This window comes from Schistocerca nitens, chromosome 4 (genome assembly GCF_023898315.1).
Source record: "Schistocerca nitens isolate TAMUIC-IGC-003100 chromosome 4, iqSchNite1.1, whole genome shotgun sequence".
In the NCBI taxonomy this organism is placed as follows: Eukaryota; Metazoa; Arthropoda; class Insecta; order Orthoptera; family Acrididae; genus Schistocerca; species Schistocerca nitens.
In genome coordinates, this window is record NC_064617.1 from 191,490,448 (window position 1) to 191,514,661 (window position 24,214).

At 41.0% G+C, this 24,214-nt stretch overlaps 1 protein-coding gene across 2 annotated transcripts in view; it reads right to left on the minus strand.

The window, feature by feature from the left end:
- Positions 1–24,214, minus strand: part of LOC126251334 (transcriptional regulator ATRX homolog) — a 500,398-nt gene that overhangs the window by 439,703 nt on the left and 36,481 nt on the right. For both annotated transcript variants that reach the window (XM_049951680.1, XM_049951678.1), the window contains exon 3: positions 5,204–5,275. In XM_049951680.1, the coding sequence (XP_049807637.1) occupies positions 5,204–5,275 (72 nt within the window). The remainder of the gene's footprint in view (positions 1–5,203; positions 5,276–24,214) is intronic.

Here is a 24,214-nt window from a genome sequence, read left to right on the forward strand (position 1 = left end):
GGTATTTCGCCAGTCTCATACATCTTGCTCACCAGATGGTAGAGTTTTGTCATGACTGGCTCTCCCAAGGCCATCAGTAGTTCTAATGGAATGTTGTCTACTCCAGGGGCCTTGTTTCGACTCAGGTCTTTCAGTGCTCTGTCAAACTCTTCACGCAGTATCTTATCTCCCATTTCATCTTCATCTACATCCTCTTCCACTTCCATAATACTGTCCTCAAGTACATCGCCCTTGTATAAACCCTCTATATACTCCTTCCACCTTTCTGCCTTCCCTTCTTTGCTTAGAACTGGGTTGCCATCTGAGCTCTTGATATTCATACAAGTGGTTCTCTTCTCTCCAAAGGTCTCTTTAATTTTCCTGTAGGCAGTATCTATCTTACCCCTAGTGAGACAAGCCTCTACATCCTTACATTTGTCCTCTAGCCATCCCTGCTTAGCCATTTTGCACTTTCTGTCGATCTCATTTTTGAGACGTTTGTATTCCCTTTGGCCTGCTTCATTTGCTGCATTTTTATATTTTCTCCTTTCATCAATTAAATTCAATATTTCTTCTGTTACCCAAGGATTTCTATTAGCCCTCGTCTTTTTACCTACTTGATCCTCTGCTGCCTTCACTACTTCATCCCTCAGAGCTACCAATTCTTCTTCTACTGTATTTCTTTCCCCCATTCCTGTCAATTGTTCCCTTATGCTCTCCCTGAAACTCTCTACAACCTCTGGTTCTTTCAGTTTATCCAGGTCCCATCTCCTTAAATTCCCACCTTTTTGCAGTTTCTTCAGTTTCAATCTGCAGTTCATAACCAATAGATTGTGGTCAGAATCCACATCTGCCCCTGGAAATGTCTTACAATTTAAAACCTGGTTCCTAAATCTCTGTCTTACCATTATATAATCTATCTGATACCTATTAGTATCTCCAGGATTCTTCCAGGTATACAACCTTCTTTTATGATTCTTGAACCAAGTGTTAGCTATGATTAAGTTATGCTCTGTGCAAAATTCTACAAGGCGGCTTCCTCTTTCATTTCTTCCCCCCAATCCATATTCACCTACTATGTTTCCTTCTCTCCCTTTTCCTACTGACGAATTCCAGTCACCCATGACTATTAAATTTCCGTCTCCCTTCACTACCTGAATAATTTCTTTTATCTCGTCATACATTTCATCAATTTCTTCATCATCTGAAGAGCTAGTTGGCATATAAACTTGTACTACTGTAGTAGGCATGGGCTTTGTGTCTATCTTGGCCACAATAATGCGTTCACTATGCTGTTTGTAGTAGCTAACCCGCACTCCTATTTTTTTATTCATTATTAAACCTACTCCTGCATTACCCCTATTTGATTTTGTATTTATAACCCTGTAATCACCTGACCAAAAGTCTTGTTCCTCCTGCCACCGAACTTCACTAATTCCCACTATATCTAACTTTAACCTCTCCATTTCCCTTTTTAAATTTTCTAACCTACCTGCCCGATTAAGGGATCTGACATTCCACGCTCCGATCCGTAGAATGCCAGTTTTCTTTCTCCTGATAACGACGTCCTCTTGAGTAGTCCCCGCCCGGAGATCCGAATGGGGGACTATTTTACCTCCGGAGTATTTTACCCAAGAGGACGTCATCATCATTTAATCATACAGTAAAGCTGCATGTCCTCGGGAAAAATAGGTACGCAACTGGAAATTTTAATGTTATTCAAGACATATTTTGCTGTTCAAGAAATAATTTTCAATCTGAATATGTTGTAAAACTGTTACTGCAGATAATTCAATATGTTTCATTATAGGTTTTAATTATACCATGAAAACTCATGTTAGAAACACTCTCTACACTATTCAATCATTCAGCTGCTGGCATTCTGGACTAGTAGTAATTGTTTCAAAATATCTGTGCAGTTCATATTAGAAACTAACCAATTCTGAAAAGACATAATTTGTCTCTTGCTACACTATCAAATGAAGTGAAGGTAAAGCTGCCAACTACAAATTTTCTGGTGGATAAGTCAGGTAGTTCTACAGTAGAAGAAAACAGAATATTCATGCCAACAACACACTCATATCTTTCAGATCAGTGGCAAATAAAATGCCATACTGAAATACATTCTACTACCAAAATCATAGAGTAAGAAATTGAAAACATGCAGCCACAATGGCAAATAGAGGCACGTGGGATATATTTGTCCAAATAATTTGGAGACTGCTCCTAATTCTTCTGTAGGGTTTTCTCAGTCTGACTGACAAAACTAATGACATCACAGAAAAAAGTGTGTGTGTGTGTGGGGGGGGGGGGGGGGCAGATTATTTACAACTTTATCATAAAATTTTTACAGTGAACACATGGTGTGTCGTGGGGCGATCACTCTGTTTTTAAAATAATTGAAAAGCCACAATTGCTTCAATATCATTTACTAGATGACCATTTTCAGCACTCTGAAGGTATAACATAGCATGTTTGTGGGAGGGATTACATGAGTTAACTATATACATCACAATTATTACAGAACCACATACCTGAAACGTGGATTAACATTTATAAAACCATATTGACATCATGGCATATGAGGCAGACCATCTGATAAAAATCACTGTCACAACCAATAAAAAATAATAAAAAACTGCCCTCATGGTCATTCTTTCCATAAAATATAAAACTGAAGCCACCAGATGAAACTACCACTGCTCGCCTAACACTGGTCGGCATCATCTGGTGGCCAGTTGTGAACCGCTAGAATCACAGCAGGTAAGCCTGCGTGGAATAGGGCAGTGATGATGCCGACCGGTGTTAGGCGAGCAGTGGTAGTTTCATCTGGTGACTTCAGTTTTATATCTTATGGAAAGAACGACCATGAGAGCAGTTTTTTTATTATTTTTTATTGGTTGTGACAACGATTTTTATCAGATGGTCTGCCTTATGTGCCATGATGTCCATATAGTTTTATAAATGTTAATTCACATTTCAGGTATGTGGTTCTGTAATAATTGTAATGTATATAGTTAACTCATGTAAGCCCTCCCTCAAACCTGTTATGTTATACCTTCACAGATCTGATGATGGCACCTTCAGCGTGCTGAAACCGGTCATCTAGTAAACAATATTGAAGCGATCGTGGCTTTTCAATTATTTTATAAAATTTTTAAATTATAAACAGCTATTGCCACCCCTGCAAACTCCACATCTTTACCATTATTCATCTCCATTCAGTGCCACTGTGTGGTAACCTCAGTTACATGCAAAATCATCACAAGGATGGGCTTCAGACTGATGTTACTGGAAGATAATTTTAATAAACTATGACAGCAATGACATCATGTTTCAACCAAGATTGTCTCCTCACTATAGCCATTTTTTATTTAAAGCATGACAGTGCAAAAAAGTCAACAACTTAATTTTGCACAAAAATTAGTAAAAAAGAGCTGTAACTTGAAAACATGTATGTTCAAATGTGGCTCATGGACTCTCAGATTCCAGACCCATTTCCCACATATGAGCGGTACATTCTCACATATGTTTGCATTCTACCACACTCTCAATCATGCCACAGGAAATGGACTTGGAGCCCAAGAGCCAACAGGGAATGACGAATCCCTGGGCACGCCAGAGGAAGCCATGATTGAGCAACAAAACAACACAACAAATCAAAGCACTTTTTCACCTTCCTTTGTACAACTCCATAAATGAATGTTTTTGAAGCAGAATCTCACATTGATTTGCAACAAAATGACTCAGCACATTTCTTTCTGCTAACAGTCAGGTCAACTCCTCCCAGTTTCTCTCCAAATTCCTCAAGTCATTCAGAATTCCCCAACTTCCTCAGTAAATTAATTTTCCCTGAGAATTCCAAATTTTCAAAGTTTTCTGAGCAAATCACAACTCTGTAATAGTAAGACTCCTCTGTCTATTCACAACACATTTTCATATTTCCTTTTTTTGTGGAAGACCTTACGCCAAAGCTTTGCACTGGATAATACTATCATCACATCTATTTTTGAGCTCGACATCTCACCCATTATAGAGAGATGATCATTAAATTTATCAGACAAGCAAATGGGAAGTTGGGGTACACAAGATGGCAACTGCAGATCATTGTTATGGTCCTTAAGTCAGCAGATAGTGTACATACACAGGTGTAGATACATGAATTAGGTGTGTGGCACTAGCTTTTTACATTATAAAGTTCAGTTGCTATATATCCCTTGTGGCAAGGTAATCCATGGTTCTTCACGAAATCTGTTCCCTCAGCAGTGCTTTTTCCATGTACTCAGTGGGGGAAATTCTAGTTGTTTGGAAATCAGAGGTAGAAATATCAGTGACAATGAAAGTTTGTGTCAGGTCTGGAGGTGAGCTCAGACAGCACAAAGATTAAGGCAGCTGCTATTATTCTTAAGTCAAGAAATCAGGATCCATGTCCCAGTATGGCATAAATTTCATGAATCATATTGGGGAAAAAGTGCATATAAACTGTGACTGATTGTTGTTGCTTACATTGAGCCACTCCTTACAAAGAAACTGTCCCATTGCATCCATAGATAAAGGCTGTAAGGGTTCATTCCTTTTTTTCCAATACCAATAACAGTGTCTTAAAAACATTCAATTTGACAACTGTGGAGGTCTTACTAACTGTGGTAGTGAAGACAAGATGCAACAATTTGCTAGGGACAACATTCATCTCATGTTAGTTGCAATTAAGTAAATGTAAAGTTGTCCTCTAGCCAAAGATTGATTTGAACCAGTTGTACTATGGCAAGTGGTATGCCCTTGCCTTCCTCCAACCTCTGACTGTTTTACCAAGTCACCTCTATCGAGACCTACAGTGTAATGTGGACTCCAAACTGCACAGTAACTCAGCATTTTTTTATATTAACAGATCATTGACGGAGGTGAAAAAAATTATAAGTATCAGAAAAAAAATACTAAGAATGGCTCAGATTTGAAACCAAGTTATTTGGATTTGTAGAATGATACTTATCCACTTAGCCTTTGAGTCATATCTAATCATCATGCAAACCTAAAATTTTAATTCTGGCTACATATACCCATTATTTGCTTTCAATCGCATTGGGTGATGTTTTGCACTTGCACAGAATTTCATATCACTAGTAGCATTTATAAAGTAATGATATGCATTTAGAATAGGACAACAATGCCAAATACTACTACTACTACTACTACTACTAACACCACCACCCACAATGGTACTTACTGTCAAAATTCTTTTTGCGGTATTTTACTTCCTCTTCTGTTAGAGACAGCCGAAGTTTGATTGCACTTTTCCCTGCGAAGCACATAAAATTTAAGATCAGTTATTACAGCCTCAAAAATTTCAAAAAAGAAAAAGACAGCAAAACAAACGTGCCTACAGACAACTACAAATGTCTTGTTGAAAAACTGCTTAGGCAGCTGCAATGAAATTACGTTCACAATAAAGTAATGCAGCAAAAGAATGAAATTTCATTCATACAAATTTTATGAAAATTGCACATAACTGTGGCACAAGAATAAGAATGTATTTCTGAAACAACATCTACTAAATGATTTTCTGCCATCTCTGATTCATTCTTTAAAGTAGGCAAACAAGTAGGAGAAAGATAAAGCAAGGATCACCAAGTAAGTAAGTGAACTACTGACTGATTACATACTAACACATCAAAAATATTCTGAGTGTTGGTTGGTAGGCCTAAATACTGATTCCTACAACCACCTCCTCTTTGACAAGTATCAACTACACAAGTGTTCAGATTCCTTTATACTTGTGCAATTGAATGAAAAATAACAGCTGTGTTGAAGAGAGAGCATCCTGTCACACAATAAACAGATTACTTTGCCAGTTAGGTAACTAGGATGTCATCACATACTACACTGACCATCAGCTTGAGATTCAAATACAGGATAGGCAAAAAACACTACAATTGTTAGTCATCCCAAGCAGAAAATGTGTTTTGTTGGTGCACCACGATTTTCACTATTCTGAGTGGAATCAACTGATGCTACACAGTTAATCTTTTGAGGAAAATATATGCTGGTTTGGGGATTAAATGATCGACTAACTATGTTCTTGTATTTTTTCATAGCACAATCACATGACAATTTCATAATGTTGTAACTCATTTTGATCAGCCGGTAGTCATCTTCTGACTAAAGGCGCACGCTGCAAGTGGTTTCCATTATGTTGTCAATAATACATAAGCAACACTGACAACACAACGAAAACTACTTGCACAATGTACCATGGCCTTTATAGACATTCACACAGATCGAACAAAAATAGTTTTTTTATAATAAACTGATAGGGCAGGTAGCCAATTCAAATATTCAGAACTAGCTTGGCACCCACTGCTTTGCTCACATTGACTGTATGGTCTGCACAATTTTGTTTTTTGTTTTTATTTAATCAAATTTTGATGTTGCTACGTCTATTGCTCATGTGTAAATCAACACACTGTGCAAAAAGTATAAAACCAAATACCAATTTTCGAGCTTCTTAACTGCTTTAACAGTGAAATATCTTTTTAAAAAAACTTTCATTCCCAATTTCACCCCTTAGATGTGGAATTTCAAAAAAATCCCTTCTTAAATTGTCCCTACAGTACGAGATCACTGCCCTTTCCAAATTTCAAGTTCCTATCCTTAGCAGTTACAATGAGTCAATGAATCAGTCAGGTTCTATTTCACCCCCTTCGGGGTTAAATTTCCGAAAACACTGAAATATGTATTTTGTATTTCTAAGCAAGAATCCAAAAACGAATTTTCATAGATGTCGCTTTAAAACTGCTTTGGTAGTTATTTAATATTGATTTATTTTTAAAAAATCAACTGTCTGACCCTAAGCGGATTACATTTCTAAAAACACTGACATAATTCTTTATTTCTGGCCGACAAACTGAGAACCAATTTTCATAGTTCTAGCTTCAAAATTGCTGCAATAGCAACATTTTTCAAAAAAAGAGTTTCATTCTCTGTTTCACCCTCTTAAGAAGTGGAATTTTGAAAAATCTCTTCTTAAACAACGCCCACAATATAAGATCAGCACCCTCTTCAAATTTCAAATTTCCATCCTTTGCAGTTTGGGCTACGTGATGATGAGTCAGTCAGGACACATCATTTTTTATATACTCATAGAAGATGTGACATGTATGTTCAAGATATGGATGAATGGAGAGAAAAAAAACTAAAACTTACCAGTGGACATGTAGCACAACAAGGAGAGCACTTACGGGTAAAACAAGGAAACAGACACACAACTGAAATTTTATAAAGTCATGGCAGTTGCCACTCTATTACATAGGGCAGAATGTTGGATGCTGAGAAATGATGATTAAGGAAACTAAGAGCCATCATAAATGAAATTTCAAAGATATGTGAAAGGGTGCAACAGGGAAGAGCAAATTAGAACTGAACTACTAAGCTATGTATTAGAGATGCAACAAATAATGCGAAAGGCAATCTAAAACAAAGAAAAATGGAGAGAATGTGTATTTCATATGCCACCACAAAGACTTTGTAATCTAGCCATGAGGCGAAAAAAAAAAAAAAAAAAAAAAAAAAAAAGTGTGGGAAGACAGAGGAACAGATGGTGAGATTGGAACAGACCCTAGGTCTAACCCTGAAGCAACAGAAGAAGAAGAAGAAGAAGAAGATCCTGAAATTAAACCAGAATCAGCATGGCTAATTTAGACTTATTTGTTTAGTGTTCACATGAACACTGAACCAGTCAGATTCCAGCAGCACTATGAATGTTGTTCTCTGGCATGGGATGAGTTAGCTGTTGTTTGTGAGCAATTGTAAATTTCTCCGAATGCTGTCAATTCATTGGAAGCTGCTTCAAATGGGTGTGCCGAGCACAGTACCAAACATCATATATCAGATATACCAAAGGTATCTCAAGTACAATCATCTCCAACAGATACTGTCTCCAATGCAGACACATAACAGCCCATCCGCTTGATTCAAGTGGTGTGTCAGTGGTAAGTCTAGTAACCTAGCACAGGGGAGAAAGAAATCAACGAGAACTCTAGAGTATTACTGCCATCCACCATACCACCAAGTTTAAGATGTTGACTTCCAGCAAACGTCTGGGTTATGGCAACAGTTGTTCAAGACAGCTTTCAGAGAAAGCTTTCAGAACTTTTTTGCATGACTATCTGTCTGTACAACCTGCAACAAATCCATAGATGTTCCAATATATATTCGGTAGATTAAAGTTTCCTCCAACTAATATTGCATGGCGAGGGTATTTCCATGCTACTGGGTGTAGACTTTCTTTGAATGATTGTACAACTGCTACAGCGGACTCAGATGGATGGTAAAACATCCAATGAATAAACTGAATTCACCTAGGCCAGTTATTCCTGTCCAGGTAACTTGGCAGTCAGATTCAATTTCGACCTTGGCAAACACATTTTTGTTGATTGCAATTAATTCTCCTCCTCTCGTTATGTCTAACGTGTCTTTTCAATATACATTCCGCACTTCACTGACTGTTTCAGAGCTTCAGAGCTCTCAGAGTATAAATTGAGAATGACAGCTTTCTGGAAGGCAGTAAATTTGGAGACTTTGTTATCAATACTTCAATAATTTCCTTTTAAAACCAAGTAGCTTTATTTTACTTCCAAGGCTCGCAGGTGTACTGCTGGAGCCCAGCATTGAACCTCTGACGATTCAAACTGGCAGTGTACCCGAGAACTATGGAAGCAGCATATATATGCCAGGAAAGACTCAAACCAATATAGCCTCTATTTAGTTATCAATCAGATTTTGCTCTCTGTGTACTGACTGGTGAATATTCATCACAGGACCTCAGACTATCGCCTAGCCTAAAAAAAATCTTGTACACTCCATATCTACTCTGCTACCTGAGTAGCTCCTTCCACTACGTACTGCACCCCTGAGTCATCCCAGGTAATCCTATAATTCTCCACCCACACAACACAGGTCCGCAAACCTGCAGCCAACACTGTCACAGAATCAATGGAGCCTCTGGTTGACACCTTTCATATCACTCCAAACCACAGGACGCCAATCAGCTCTATCTACAGTACTGCAAATTGTAATCTCTGCTTGCAGCCAGTGAGCAAGGCCAGCAGTTTTCATCAATTCTCCCAAGCACCTGTAAGAACTGAGGACAGTCTTAGAATCCAAGCAACAGGAGTCACTGGGGTCGACATGAGTCACAACTAGAAGACTGCTGCACCGTGCACCCTCAATAGTCACAGGCAGGGCTTCCACTACTTCTCAGATGAGGCTCCTGACAGGCATACCCTGTAATACACATAATATTTAGGCTCACAACAACTGCCAAACCCCCACTCCCATGTGCCTGCCTGACCATGCTGATGGCCAGTCCTCACATCCAACCTCCACCACGAGCAACACAAAGAAGTTACAAAGTGCCACTCACCCTGAGATGAGTGTGGCTTCCCTACTCAGGTACAATGAAAGGTGCCTTGGTAGCAGAGCTCATCACCTGCTAAAGAAACGATGATTATTGAATACTAGGTGTGAAACAAAACATTGGGCAATTGATGAAGGGATATAGAAAAGAACTTGACTGTCACTTACTTAATTCATAGAATGCTCAACTAAAGGTGTAAAAATAAATCAATGTTATGACAAAACAACATGTATTACAAATCACATAAATTTTATATGCCGTATTTGTTCAAAGAGGATTGTATTAATCACACCTGCCATTCAAAATTGGCTCAAATTGGGCACAGATTAACATTATACAAATGGAGTGAAATTTCATTTCTGAGTGTTTCTATCAAACGGAAAGAAAACGGTGTATGCATTAAATATCAATATCAATTTGGCAATAAAGGGTACATATATAAGCAGGGGCATAGGATTACTGCCACTGAATGTTCAAAGCATGGAGAAAGGTCACTTGGATAGTGAAATGCAGTACATATTGGTACAGGTAGATTCCAGGTGGGAGCAATATAAATAACCATGTGAGCTGATGCATTCTGCTTGCCAAAATGACATACTCATGATATACATAAGACCAATGTAAAGAAGTGCAATGGTGGGCCCAGCATCAATGATGGGGTGCAGATAATAAATGTGATTATGCTATTTACATTACCACCTACGTTCTTCATCTGGATATAACAACTTATAATAGTTTATCAGTATTTAGGCTACATCCTGCTAAATGTGTTCTAAATGGAAAACAAAAATGGAAACCAGAGGATAATAAAAATGTATAAGGTATATAGCACATCTTTCCCAGTTTCTCATAGCAACTGCCTGGAAATTAAAGCAAATATTGCTGCAACATTGAGTTCAACCAGTCCTCAGGCTGCCTCCTAAAATAAACAATGAATGTCATCTAGATGAAGATCATCTATGCCTCATAAACACCAGTGTGTACAATCTATATTGTGAATTTGTTACAAGCTGCATAGAACAAACCTTTAATACTGTTCATGAAAACTGTGGGTAAACTTTTGCCTCTAAAGTTAAGGCACCCATACAGTATACCTCAAGATTGGTTTGAACACCAAAGTGCTTTACTAACAAATAATTCAGGAGGAAAGGAAACAACTTGCCAAATAGTAGAGGGGCTGAATTAATGAAAGACACATGAGAAAGACTGAGAACATTTATAGCCTCTGACAAAACCATTATCCTCCACACCTAATGCACAAAGAGACCTCTTCTGTCACAGTCACACACACATTTAATCCTCCAACCACCCCCAACAACCAGTTTCAAAGGACCACCATCCCCAACACCCAGTATTATTACGGACTGGAGTAACTGAACCGTATCCTTCATCAGGTCTTCGAATATTTATCACCGTTGCCAGAAATGAGGAACACCCTATCCACAATCCTTCACATGTGTCCCAAAGTAACAGCCTGCTGCACATCCAATCTATGGAGTGTCCCAGCCCATCCTTATGTCACATCCATTACTAACACCATGCCATATGGATCACTTCACTTAGGAACATCCAGATGCAAGACCTGTGCGTCTTAAAAAGCAACCACCCAAAAATTCGTATTCCAGTCCTGCCACAGGCGCTTCTATCCTATCTGAGACAGGGCCACCTGTGGAAGTAGTCATATCAGATTTGTGACTGAGTTTCTAAGAGACAGATCTCAATATGTTAATCTTAATAATGGTGTGAAATTGACAGACGCAAGAGTAATTTCTGGAGTACCCCAAGGGAGCATTACAGGGTCATTACTGTTTATGATATACACAAGTATATTATAATTTTATTATATATAATAGCTGATAGCGTCTGAAGTTCTATGAGAGGTTTTTTTTAACAAATTGTAGGAAAATTAGATCCATTGGAAGAATCTTAGAGAAATGTTACATCATCCATGAAAGAAGTGGCTTACAAAACATTTGTTTGGCTTATTCTTAAGCACTGGTCATTAATCTGGGACCCTTACCAAGTGGGGTTAACCTTCCAGCCACAAGAGAGCTGAACGTGTGTGTTCAGCTCTTTCCAGATGATTTCATGGGCCCTGCTGTTATTAATGTCTGTGCTGTTTGCACATCAGAAATTGCAATTTTCCCTTTGAATACTTTTCTGATGCTCTGGAACATAATATGCTGCTATTCTCCCACTGAATCTTTTTCTGTTGCTCTGGAAAATTAGAGGTCACTATTTTCCCATCGAATGTATTTCATTTGGTCTGAAACATCAAAAGTCGTGTTTTGCATGTTCTCCGGTCCCACTCACATATTTACACATACACCTTCTCTCACCAGCAATCTTGTAGCCATATCCCGAAGTTAGTGTATGAAACCTTGCTTCAAGATATACGACACTCATAAAAATTATCAATATGTTTATTCTGCTTTTATAACACTGAATGCATTTTCACATCCCCTACATTATTTACATTAAATTTCAATTAAAAATCAACTTCAATCTAAGTTTTTTGTTTTCTTGTTACACTCCTTTCATTCTACCTTTACAACTATTATAATTATCAAATAAAAATGCCCCGCAACTTTGTATGGAAAAATTGGGAAAATCGCCCATGGTTAAAAGGTTAACAGAACAGCTATAAGATCCACTGAAAAGTGACATGTTTCATAATGGGATTATTTAACAGATGTGAGAGTGTTACAGAGATAATCAACAAAATCCAAGGCTGTTGTAACAATAGAGGCTCTGTGTATCACAGAGGAGATTACTGAAGAAATTATGGGAATGTATGTTCGGAGAGGAGTTCGGCAACATATGACTTCCTCCTACACACATCACATGAGATGGTCATGATATAAAAAAAAAAAAAAAGGTCACAGAAATTATAAATCATGTCCCAAACTGTGACCAACAGCCCAGATGTCTAGCCTGTGGCAGAACATGTGGCTGCACATGATACATTTCAGTTTCAATGGCTGCCCCACAACCCGAACTGAATCCTTCCCACCAATACCAGCTTCTCTGAATTAAACAGATAGGTGTTGTCCTTGCAAAAACACGTATTTTCATCCTGCAACTCCCCTAGCTCAATTTCCACCAGCTCCCCCCCCCCCCTCCTCCACCCAAAGTCCCTTGTTCAAGGACCTAACTTGATTGATTGATTGAGAGGGGTTATGGGACCAAACGGCGAGGTCATCAGTCCCATGATTTCAAAGTTAGTCACAGAAGAAAGAGGGTCCAATAAAAGTGGACGGATCCAGTCAGGGGAGTCAAAACATAAAATAATGAACATTAAACAAGCACAGTAAAGGCAGAAAAGGTGAGACCAAATCTAAAAACTGGGAAAAAGGGGTGGTCATGGGGTCACAGGCCAAGAAGATGGGAAAAGGAGTCCCAACCACAACCAATCTGCCCCTGCTCCAAGACTAAAGTAGAACCTTACATCTGAAAATAAAAACCACTTTCACAGAGGAAACTGAGGACCAGTTCCACCATCTGTGAATCGCCCACTAATATTAAATTTAAATAATTGGGAAGACTATACTGAGCACGATGGGCTGAAAGAAGGGGACATTCCACCATCATGTGAGATATCGTGAGTCTGGCGCCACAACGACATTGTAGGGGTGAGTCGTTACGTAGCAGGAAACAATGGGTGAGCCAGGTATGACTAATGCGTAAATGGCATAAAACAGTGGACCCCTTCCGAGAGGAGCAGAAGGAAGAGTGCCAATCTGCAGTAGACTCCTTGATTGTGCGGAGTTTATTACTATGAGCAGCAGCGCTCCAAATGGCATTTCACTTTTGGGCAAACAGAGATTTGACACAGATCCGGATATCTGCAGCCATAATCCTGAAAGGAAATAGGGGACATATCTGCTTCTCTTGCCAAACAGTGAACCAGTTCATTCCCTGGGAAGCTCACAAGACTTGGGACCCAGAGAAAGACAACTGAACAGGCAGCATGCCTAAGGACTGAGAGAAGATCATGGATAGCAGAGAGCAAAGGGTGACGAGAGTAACATCGATCAATAGGCTGCTCATTGAGTCTGAACAAATTAAAACACTGTGAAGGGAGACCTGAGAAACAAAAAGGGGGGCCCTGTGAATGGATAGTAGCTCTGCTGTGAACACACTACATGATCCCAACAATAAATGGCGTTTGAAGCCAGGAGACATGAAAGTGTATGCCACCTTATCAATTGTCTTGGAATCATCAGTGTAAACGATGCTGGCACTCTGGAACTTTGCAAGGATGGCACATAAAAGACGCCGGAAAACCACAGGAGTGACAGAGACCTTAGGACCAGGACCATGGAATAGACTGCTCCTAATGTGTGGTCTAGGCACCATCCAAGTGGGGGTATGGGAGGAAAGACACATGGTGCACTCCAATGAACAGAGATGGAGATCCCAACAGAGAGAAATGAGATGCACACCAACCGGCAATCCCGCCTGTGGGCAGGTGTTAGGCAAAGAGCACATGGTACACAGGATGGTCAGGGAATTGGCGAATGGCAATGGCATAAGACACAAGGAGTTGACTCTGTCATATGTGTAGAGGGGGAATCCCCACTTCTGTGAGGAGACTATCAATGGGACTAGTGCAAAAGGCACCAATATCCAGATGCATCCCACAATGATGGACAGGGTAAAGCAGTTTCAAAGAGAAAGGAGCTGCTGAGCCATAAACCTGACTACCATGATCTAGACTGGGCAAGACCAGAGCACGGTAAAGATGGAGAAGAGTGGAACGGTCTGCACCCCAAGATGTGTGGGCCAGGAGGCAGAGAGCATTAAGCTTCCGCATACATGTAGTCTTTAGGTGCTGAATGTGGGGCAGCCATGTCAGCTTGTTATCAAAAGTAAGGCCCAAGAAACGGGACTGTGCTACAACATCGAGGAACTGGTCGCCTAAACAAAGTTCTGGATTGGGGTGTACTGTGGGTCAACGACAAAAATGCACAACCTGCATTTTGGAGAGAGGAAACTGGAAGCCATTGGAGGTGGCCCAAGCAGAGGCCTGTCAGATGGTGCCCTGGAGCTGACGCTCAGCAGATGCTACCAAGTGGGAGCTGCACCAGATGCAAAAATCATCGACGTACAGTTCCAGGGTAACCAGAGGTCCATCAGAGGTAACAGCCCGATAGATGCCAATGAGGAAGAATGTGACAGCACAGAACCCTGTGGGATGCCGTTCTCCTAAATCTGAGGGGAGCTGAGTGAAGTGCCAACTTAAACCCAGAAGACCTGGTGAGATAAAAACTTGCAGATAAAAATCAGAAAGGGACCACAGAAGCCCCAGTCATGGAGGGCAACTAAGTGTGGTGGTGCCAAGCCATGTCGTACAGCTGATGTAGGTCAAAGAAGACCACGACAAGGTGCCAGAGGTGAGTAAAAGCCTGTCGGATGGCTGATTCCAATTGGAGAAAATGGTCAGTTGGAGATCCTCTTGCCCAAAAGCCACACTGATATGGGGACAAAAGGCCCCGAGATTCAAGTACCCAACATAATCAGAAGCTGACCATCCTTTCGAGCAATTTACAAAGTACTTTCGTCAGGCTAATTGTGTGGTAGCAGTCTAGAGACATTGGGTTAAGGATGGGGATACTGTCTTACCATTGTGACGGAAAATCACCCATGAGCCAAATGCAGTTGAAGACCCTGAGAAGATGTAGCCTCTGGGGAACATCCAAGTGTTGGATCATTTGGTTGTCGATAAAATCCGGGCCTGGGGCTGTGTCTCCTGAAGAGCTAAGAGCCTGCTGCAATTCCCATTCAGTGAAGGCTTCATATTAGGGCTCAGCGTGGTGTGGGATGAAACAGAGGGGGTCTTTTCAACTCTGCATTTCTACCGGAGAAAGATAGTAGGGTAGGAAAAGGATGACGATGCCGTCGCAAAATTTGTCGTGAGGTGTTCTGCGAGGACCAATGGATCAGTGCACAGAGCACCTTGGAGGTTCAGACCCTGGACAGTTGACTGTCACTGGCAGCCCAGAAGGCTACGGAGATTGGACCAAATCTGCAATGAAGAGGCATACATCCCCAGGGAGGAAACATAGTGCTCCCAGCATTCCTTTTTACTCCACTTCATAAGGTAGTGAGCTTTAGCACCGAAACGCTTAAAAGCAAGGAGGTTGGTCTGTGAAAGGTGTCGCTTAAATTGCTGCTGTGCCCATGGGTGATCCTGGACAGCAACTACGACATCCTTAGTCCACCACGGTACCGGTCGAAGACAAAAGGGACCTGTGGATAGGGGGACAGCAGTGCCAGCAGCATGAAGAATAGTGGCAGAGGTGCCTTGCATGAGTACATCAATGGAATTCGAGAGGGAGGTGTTGAAGTGCACAGCAGACACATATATAAAGGCCAATTTGCCCTGCGGAGTGCCCAACATGGGTGCCTATCTGCCTGGTGGCAGCAAGGGAACAATAGAATCACCGGAAAGTGGTCACTGTCACAAAGGTCATCATGGGATGACCAATGTAGGGAAGCCACAAGGGCAAGGGAGGAGGTCGTGAGATTGATAACAGAGAAGGTGCCATGAGTGGCACTGAAGGGGTAGGGGAACCATCATTGAGGAGACACAAATCAATATCAATGAGAAGTTGGCCAATTAGGATACCCCTACCCGTTGAAGAGACACCCCTCCACAGAAGATGGTGGGCACTGAAGTCCCCAAGGAGGAGAAACGGTGGCAGGAGTTGCTGGATTAAGGTAGACACTGCAATGTAAGGAATTGGCCTATCTGGAGGGAGGTAGACATTGCATATGGTGATTGCCGGAGTCGTTTGCAATCAAACCACTATTGCTTCCAAGTTGGTGGGTAGGGGGATCCAGTTACTAATGACATTGGACCACACCAAAGTGCAGACCCCACCAGATGCTACCCTGCAGCCAGCACGGTTCTGACAGAATGCCCGATAACCATGAAATGTTGGAGAGTGGTCATAACGGAAATGCATTTCTTGAAGAACAAGACAGAATGCAAAAGAGGAGGAGAAAAGACATTGCATTTCCAGTAGGTGATGATAGTATCTGTAGCAATTCCACTGGAGAATGTGTGGTGAGAGTCCAGGTTAAACATAAAAAAGCTGAGGAGGAGATCAGGTCACTCAGTCAGTAGCCATCACTGACAAGGATGGAGTGACATCCATAAGTAATATGTCAGGTTGCGAGGGGGGAGATGGCACCTCCGGGGATTTATGTTTTTCCTTCTTCTCTTTCAGAGGTGGAAGAGAGTAGGGCACAGGGGGAGTACAGGCTTCTGCAAGATCTGGAAACAAAAGAGAGCGGGTGACCTTGGGGTGCACAGACGGTTCATCTCGTGACCGAGTAGTGGTAAGAGTCTTCTAGCCTTAGAGATGCCAGGGGGAGGGGTCCTGGAAGGACCCCTACCACTGACAGGTGCCGAAGAAGGGGGGCACTTCATTGGCTGGGGAGGGAGAGCAGCTCCCTGACAGGAGGTCGTGGGAACTGCAGGGGCGGTGGAGGGGGAGGGGAAAGGGACTAAGGTAAGGAAGAGGTAGGAGGAGGAGGAGGGGGGGGGGGGGAAGGGGGAAGGGACTACGGTATGGAAGAGGTACGAGGAGGAAATTAAGTAACAAAAGCAAAAGTTGAAGATAGTAACACTGGATGGAGTCTCTCGTATTTTTGGCGAGCCTCAGTATAAGACAAGCGATCCAGGGACTTGTGTTCTTGGACTTTCTTTTCTCTCTTGTAAGCCGGGCAATCCGGCGTTAGGGGAGTGGCGGTCAGCACAGTTGACACACACAGGTGGCAGAACACAGGGGCTTCCCCCATGGAGTGGGTGGCCACAGTCACCACACAAAGGGTCCGCTGTACAGCGGAGAGATTTATGTCCAAAACGCAAGCACCAAAAGCACCGCATAGGTGGAGGAACATATGGCTTCACATCGCATCTGTAGCACATAACCTTGACATTCTCCGGGAGGGTATGCCCCTCAAAAGGTAGAATGAAGGTGCCAGCATCAGTGTGGTTCTCTCTGCACACGTCAAACAAAACGAACACCATGCTGCTCAAGGTTAGCTCAGAGTTCCTCATCTGTTTGCAGGATGAGGTCCCTACAAAAAAATCACTCCCTAGACCATATTCAGAGATTGGTGAGATGTAATAGACACTGGGACATTGCCAAGACAGTCACAGACATGAAGAGCTGTGGACTGGGTAGCAGAAGCAGCGCTGATCAACAGGGAGGCCGACCGCATCTTACTAAGACTCCACTTCACCAAACTTGTCCTCGACATTCTCCACAAAAAACAATGGCTTTCTGGTGCTGAATGCGCCCCCATCTGTCTTAGTACAGATGAGGTAATGTGGAAAGTGTTTCATCCCAGGACAGTGAGCCTGGCCCTCCTCCCATGGTGTAGCCTGGGAAGCGAAAGTTGCCAGGTCATGGGAAGCAGCATTCAATGATCCTTCACCATTCAAAGAGACAGCCATTTGAGAGTGGGCAGATTTTTGCAGCTTGATATGCTTCATGAGCCAAGCACCTGCCCTGATACCAACCAATCTCAGCAGGGGCTCTTCCCAAGAGTGCCACCCAGCTGGCACCATAGCAAGAGCAGTCTGGTGCAGCAGCTGTTGCTGGGAGTTCTGATGCTCCAAGAAGATAAGAAACTACTCATTGTCATACATGGTGAGGGAACAGCTCAGGTATCAGTAGTGTGACCCCTGTGTTGTCAGGGGGCTCAGCCGTATGGGTACATTACAGCCCCACCACACGGACTAGCTACACGTGCTGGAGACCTAGCAAGGTGGAAGGGGGGTACAGTGGGGAAGGGAGACGAAAAGGAAGGGGAGGGGGGGGAGAGAGGAACCCACTCCGTAGATGCTAGGGAGGGAGTTTTTCCCCAAATGGCTCACACTAAAAACAGGAAATTTTGAAGTGGAGGTCAAACCTCAAGCAGGGATCTGAACGTCAAAAAAGGATGAAAGACCAGGCAAAAGGAAAAAAACTGCAACCAATACAGGAAACCAGGTGGATAGCCATGTCGACATGAATCAGAATGCCGAGAGGGGTCAAGGAGGGGGCAACAGGGAAGGAGTGAGGAGAGGGAGGGAGGACAGAGTGAAGGAAATGCAGCCAGGGAAGGAAGCACTGGCTGCAATAGCTCGCAGCCCTGTGTGTGCCATGCACAAACTCCTGAAAGAACCGTGAGCCCCTGGGGAGGAGGGCCTAATCTCACTCATTTTTCACCAACACCCTCTACCCACTGCCTTCCTTCATCTGTTCTGTCACCGCTCTTAATCCACACCACCTCATCATCAAACTATGCGCACAACTCCCCCCTGCCTGCTGCTGGAACTGGCTCACTGGGGCCACATCCCTGTTCTGTGCACCTGGAGCCTCTCCATCCCAGCCATCAGCTACATGTCCCCAGTCCTTCCTCTCACTCCCTCCCTCCTTTCATCCCTAACAATGTGGCCATATAGAGGTAGGTGTGTGTGTGTGTGTGTGTGTGTGTGTGTGTGTGTGTGTGTGTGTTTCAAGGCCTCTATTATAACAAGGAGAGTTGTTACCTTTATTCCTTAATTATTTATATTCTGCTAAAACTTTTCTACCATTATTTCCAGTCCTTTATTATGCATGACCATAAAGATGATGATGTATCCTTGTGTTCCTCAGACCTCTGAACTGACTTTCCCAGATAGTTATAGTGGGTCTTATACTACAACATGTACTCGAGCCATGGTGACTATTGGCATTTTTTCCTACACAATTCATTGCCATATGCCTCACATATGGACAAAAAATATTGTCTGACAACACAATGATGTTTGTTCAAGTACTGGAACCTGTAATCAAGAAAACAGTGGAAATTTGTGAAGTCAACAGCTCAGAGTAACAGGGCTCTGACAGTAGAAAGACAGCAGATAACAGCAGCAGCTGCTGCTGCTGCTGCTGCAACAGCAGTATTGGTAGTGGGCCCACTCCTCGGGTACTGTTGTGGTCACTGGTAGAGCAACTCCTGGTCACTGACCATCACCGACTTTCATACACTATTTAGAAATCTCACTGATTACTTGTCACAAAATTCATTTACACTCAGCATTGTGGAAGATTGTTAATATGAAAAAATTAAATGATACAGTTGGAAGGCAGCAGTGATAATTCAAGAAGTGCTGAAGAAGACTACTCTAAAACAGATTCTGACAGTAATGTGAGTAGTGTTTTCTCACACTCTGGAATTTGGGAGGGGGGAGCTTGCTATCAGTCTATCACCACACTGTGAACACTTTCTTCAGATTATAATTGTTAACCCTACGAATGTCAATGTACTGATTTATCGTCACCCCCTACTGACGCTAACACTGTCAGGGTGCCGATTCGTCGGTACTCTGCTTCATCTTGTTTAGCTTACAGAATTGGGCACTAGATGGTGTTGGCGTGCTGATTACGGATGCTCTTTGCCTCAAGCTATGTGTAGGTCTATAGCTATCAACAATTGAGCATCGTTTTGGTGAAATAGTGTTCGATTATTCCACTTTTGCATCGTTTGTTTATTGACTTCGTGTTTTGCAGTACACGTTTACATTCTGTTATTGCATTCTATGTAGTTAGCCTTCTTAAACTGAAGCACAGTGTTGGATATATGGAATCAAAATCACGTTTATAATATTTAAAAAAAATATATATTTGGACTGTCAATCAAAGTTCTTTGAAACATTATGATAATTTGTGTAAGACATAATATTCTACATACTTTTATGGATAAGTGGTAATTTTTTCATATTTTTAAAGTGAATACTGTGTGATATATGGCAATTTAAATAGAATGTAGCATAACGGTATAAATATGCATGACATTTTTAGCAAACACCACTCCAAATCGGCTGACTGCAAAAGGGTTAATATAGTGATTATTCTGCCACTCGTTGTGGAATGAATTAACAATGCAAATATGTAACAATGAAACCAAAAACTGCAAATGTTCAATGATTTGTGAAAATAGTTTCCATTTCTATTATGATGTATAACAAATAACTTCACAATATTTTAGCATATTAAATATTAAACAGCTATTCTCAATTTATTAAGTTTGTATATTACAATAAATAACTGTAGATACATTCACATGTACAAATGTGAGCTGTATGTTGTCAAGGCTTTCATTTTTGCTGCTACAGAATGTGTGTAGTTGCATGTTGCTGTAAGCCATGTAAAGCAACACTGCCATCTGCTTTCTTGAATTGTCAACATCAACTGTCTGTTTCACAGACTACATCGACAAATGCAGAACTTTAGGATCTATTATGGGCAGGAGGGGGCCACTGGTTTCTAATTTTGAAAACCTCAAAAAGCAGACAAATGTTTTTAGCAAAATAGGAATGGATATTGTCATGGTACACCCCAAATGTGTACAATTAGCATAAAGTTCAGAGAAGGAAGAACCCATATGAGAAAGGAAGATAAGGTTTAATATCCCTCTGATAACAAGATCAATAGAGACAGAACACAAGCTTGAATTGGGCAAGGATGGGGGAAAAAATTGGCTGTGCCTGTCCAAAGGAACTACCGCACCATCCGCCTAAAGTGTTGCAGAGAAAACACAGAAAACTTAAATCTGAATCATTCGACGGGGATTTGAATCATTGTCCCCCCCAAACATCATCCAGTGTCTTACCAATGGATAGTAACCAGTGGAGGAAGATTAGATTTTGATATCCCATCGATGACGATATCTTTAGAGAAAGAATACAAAGTCCAAGACAAGAAAGGAAACTAGCAATGATCTTTTCATAGGAATTACTTTGGCATTCACCATAAGGATTTAGGAAAACAGTAGCAAATATGGTTGGCTAGATGAGGTTTGGCTAGATGAGGGTTTCAGCTCCACTCTTCTCAAATGTAAGTTACGTTAACCACTGTGTCATCTCACTCCGTGACAAGTCCAAGGGACACTGATTGCTGTAGAACATCCTCCATGCCTCCTTATATCTTCTGGGTGTGATCTGTTGAATGGATATATGCATTTCAGCTAGAATATAAAATGTTTACTTGTGTGGCTGAGAAAATGATGCTGCTCAAATTGGATCATAATCTAGTCAACATCATATTCTTAGCATTATAAGTATTCAGGGGAACTGGATACCACAGCCTAAAAGCATGCACATAAACTTTGATGTTGTGTTTGTATGAGTTATCTGTGGAATGCTCAAATACAGAGCTAGTTAACTTTAGTATTACCTATTTAATTAATCAACACATGCAGTAAACAAGTTGAAATGTACAGAGCTAATATAAATAAGTGTAATTATCTTGAGATAAATGCAAAGCCCATCAGCCAGAGAGTAACTGTGTTTTGGAGCCTGGAGGCTGACCTATTATGGCATCAAGATGAAAAACAGGTGCCAAACAAGAATGATTGTGATACTGTACACAAAAGGTACATTTACTGAACACAGATATTGATAAAAAATGTCAGTGAAAGCTTTTGGAAGTAAGTAAATGTCTTTTTTTCTTTCTAGAAAGATGAGTCTTCATTGTGTCTACCAATATCGTCAAGACGAGATTTAAAAAATGAACAACAACACAGACGAGAAGAACAAAAAGTGACAAGTGTAATATAATCACAACAGGAGATTGCAGTGTCATAGTGAGAGGTGATCTTGACAGGATGGAATAGAAAGCACTAATAAAAGAAGACTGCATCTACTTGAGTTTTGTGAGGAACAAACATGGGAATAACAACCACAACCTTCATAATCCATAAAGGAAGGAGGTACACAAGGAAAACTGAGTGAAGAGCAATCCAAGAACAGACAGAAGCCATTGTCAGTGATTCTGTTTTTATCTCATCATCAATGGTGGCAGAAATAACATCCTTTTCATCGTTCTCTTCAGCGTCAGAAATAAAAAGAAGTCGCAGGGGGCCTTGTCCAGTGAATGTGGTGGCTGAGGCAACATAAGTTTTGTTTTTTGCAAAAAAATCATAAACAAGCACTGAGGTGTGAGCGGGTGCATTATCGTGATGCAATTTCCATGAGTGGTTTTGCACAATTCTGGTTGTTTCCTTAAGACTGCTTCACGTGAACAGCATTTAACTTCCAGGTAGTATTTCTTACTGACATTAAGACCACAAGGCAGGAACTAATGAAGCACTATACCATTGTAATTGGAGAAAACAGTGAGAAGAACATTACATGTGATCAAACTTGTCGAATTTTTTTCTGTCTTGGATCTTCAGGCAGTTTTCATTGGGATGAGGGGAACCTGAATTTTATGTAACATCTGTCAACCCATGTTTCGTCACATATCATAAACTTGTTTAGAAGTTCCAGATTGCTGTTGATTTCATTCAGAAATTCCTGATTGATGTCTATGTGATGATGTTTTAGGTCAAAATTCAACAATTTTTGAACAAACTTTGTTGCTCCACATTTCATAGCTAAACACCTGAAAAAATTGCTTGGCACAAGCAAAAGGATGTGCGGCATCATCGGCAACCTCTCTAATGGCATTTTAGTGATTTTACAGAAGCATTTTCTTTAGTTCTTCCACACTACCGTCAGTAATTTATGAACTAGGGTGTCCAGGACGGTCATTATCTTCAACATCTTCTTGACCCTCTTTGAAATGTTTATACTACTCGTAAACTCTTACCTTACCTGTAGTAGATTCACCAGAAGCCACAGTCAACATTTTGAATGCAATGCTGCACTTTATCCCATTTTCAAGCAAAATTTAATGCAAATTCTTTGATCTATCTTTTTCATAAATAAAAATTCGCCAAGCACTCGAAAACAGGTGCAAGTTTCCCACTATCAACAATAAACTAAATACTCAAAGCAGTTGAAAATCAAAACACACATGAGGAACATGTGTATCAAAAAGATTAAAAAAGTTTTGAAAATGAGATGTATAAAGCCCACAAAATTAAAAAATTCACATTACTCATGGATCTCACAATGTATGCACAGACAGTGAATACCTAATCATTAGAAGTATTACTGTACTTTAACATTGTGGAATAAAATGGAAAATGTTATAACAAAAACAGCAGACAAAATACTGAGAAAAATGGACACAAAAAACCATGGATAATAATTGTTGGGATGTTGTCTGACAGTACAGGTACAACACATAATTACAGAACAACTTACTCTGTAACTCACTGTACGGAGAACAACACAGAACAACTAACAATTGACTTCAAGAACATGTGCGCAGCAACACGTATTGTCACCAAAGATATTAGATCTCAGTAAAATCTGAATCTCAACATGCCCCCAGAATTTTTACAAACAGTTATAAATTAAGGATTGGGTCTTAAGTTCGTGGTTCTAGGACTCAATTTCACATCCAACACATTTCTCATATTTTGGTGCAAGAAGAGCCTTAATCATCGCATCTGCTGTCATAATCTTCTGTAAACTGATATTCCATTTGCACAGGATATTCTTGTAGAGCCTGACATACGATGTACCATTCACATGAATGTGCTATGTCTTTGAGAGAAAAAATGGGTTTGTGCTAACTCTCCAGCTGACTGACTGTCATTGAACAGGACAATATCTGACAATTTTCCAGTACCCAGCTCCTTCATGAATGCTGACAGGTGAATTGCTTCGTCTGTTCCAGAGAGGCCCGTGTACTCACTCAAATTAGCATTTGCGAAACTGAAGATTCCTTCCTTATCCCTGATGTAGGTCAGTTTCTTGTTTATGTTTCTTAGTGGTATCTAAGGATTCAATTATAGCCACCTGCCATTGAATAAAAGTATGGCTGTTGTTATACAGGTTTAGCTTACTGACTGCATAGCGTATGACAGTTCGAGTACAAATGGCGATGT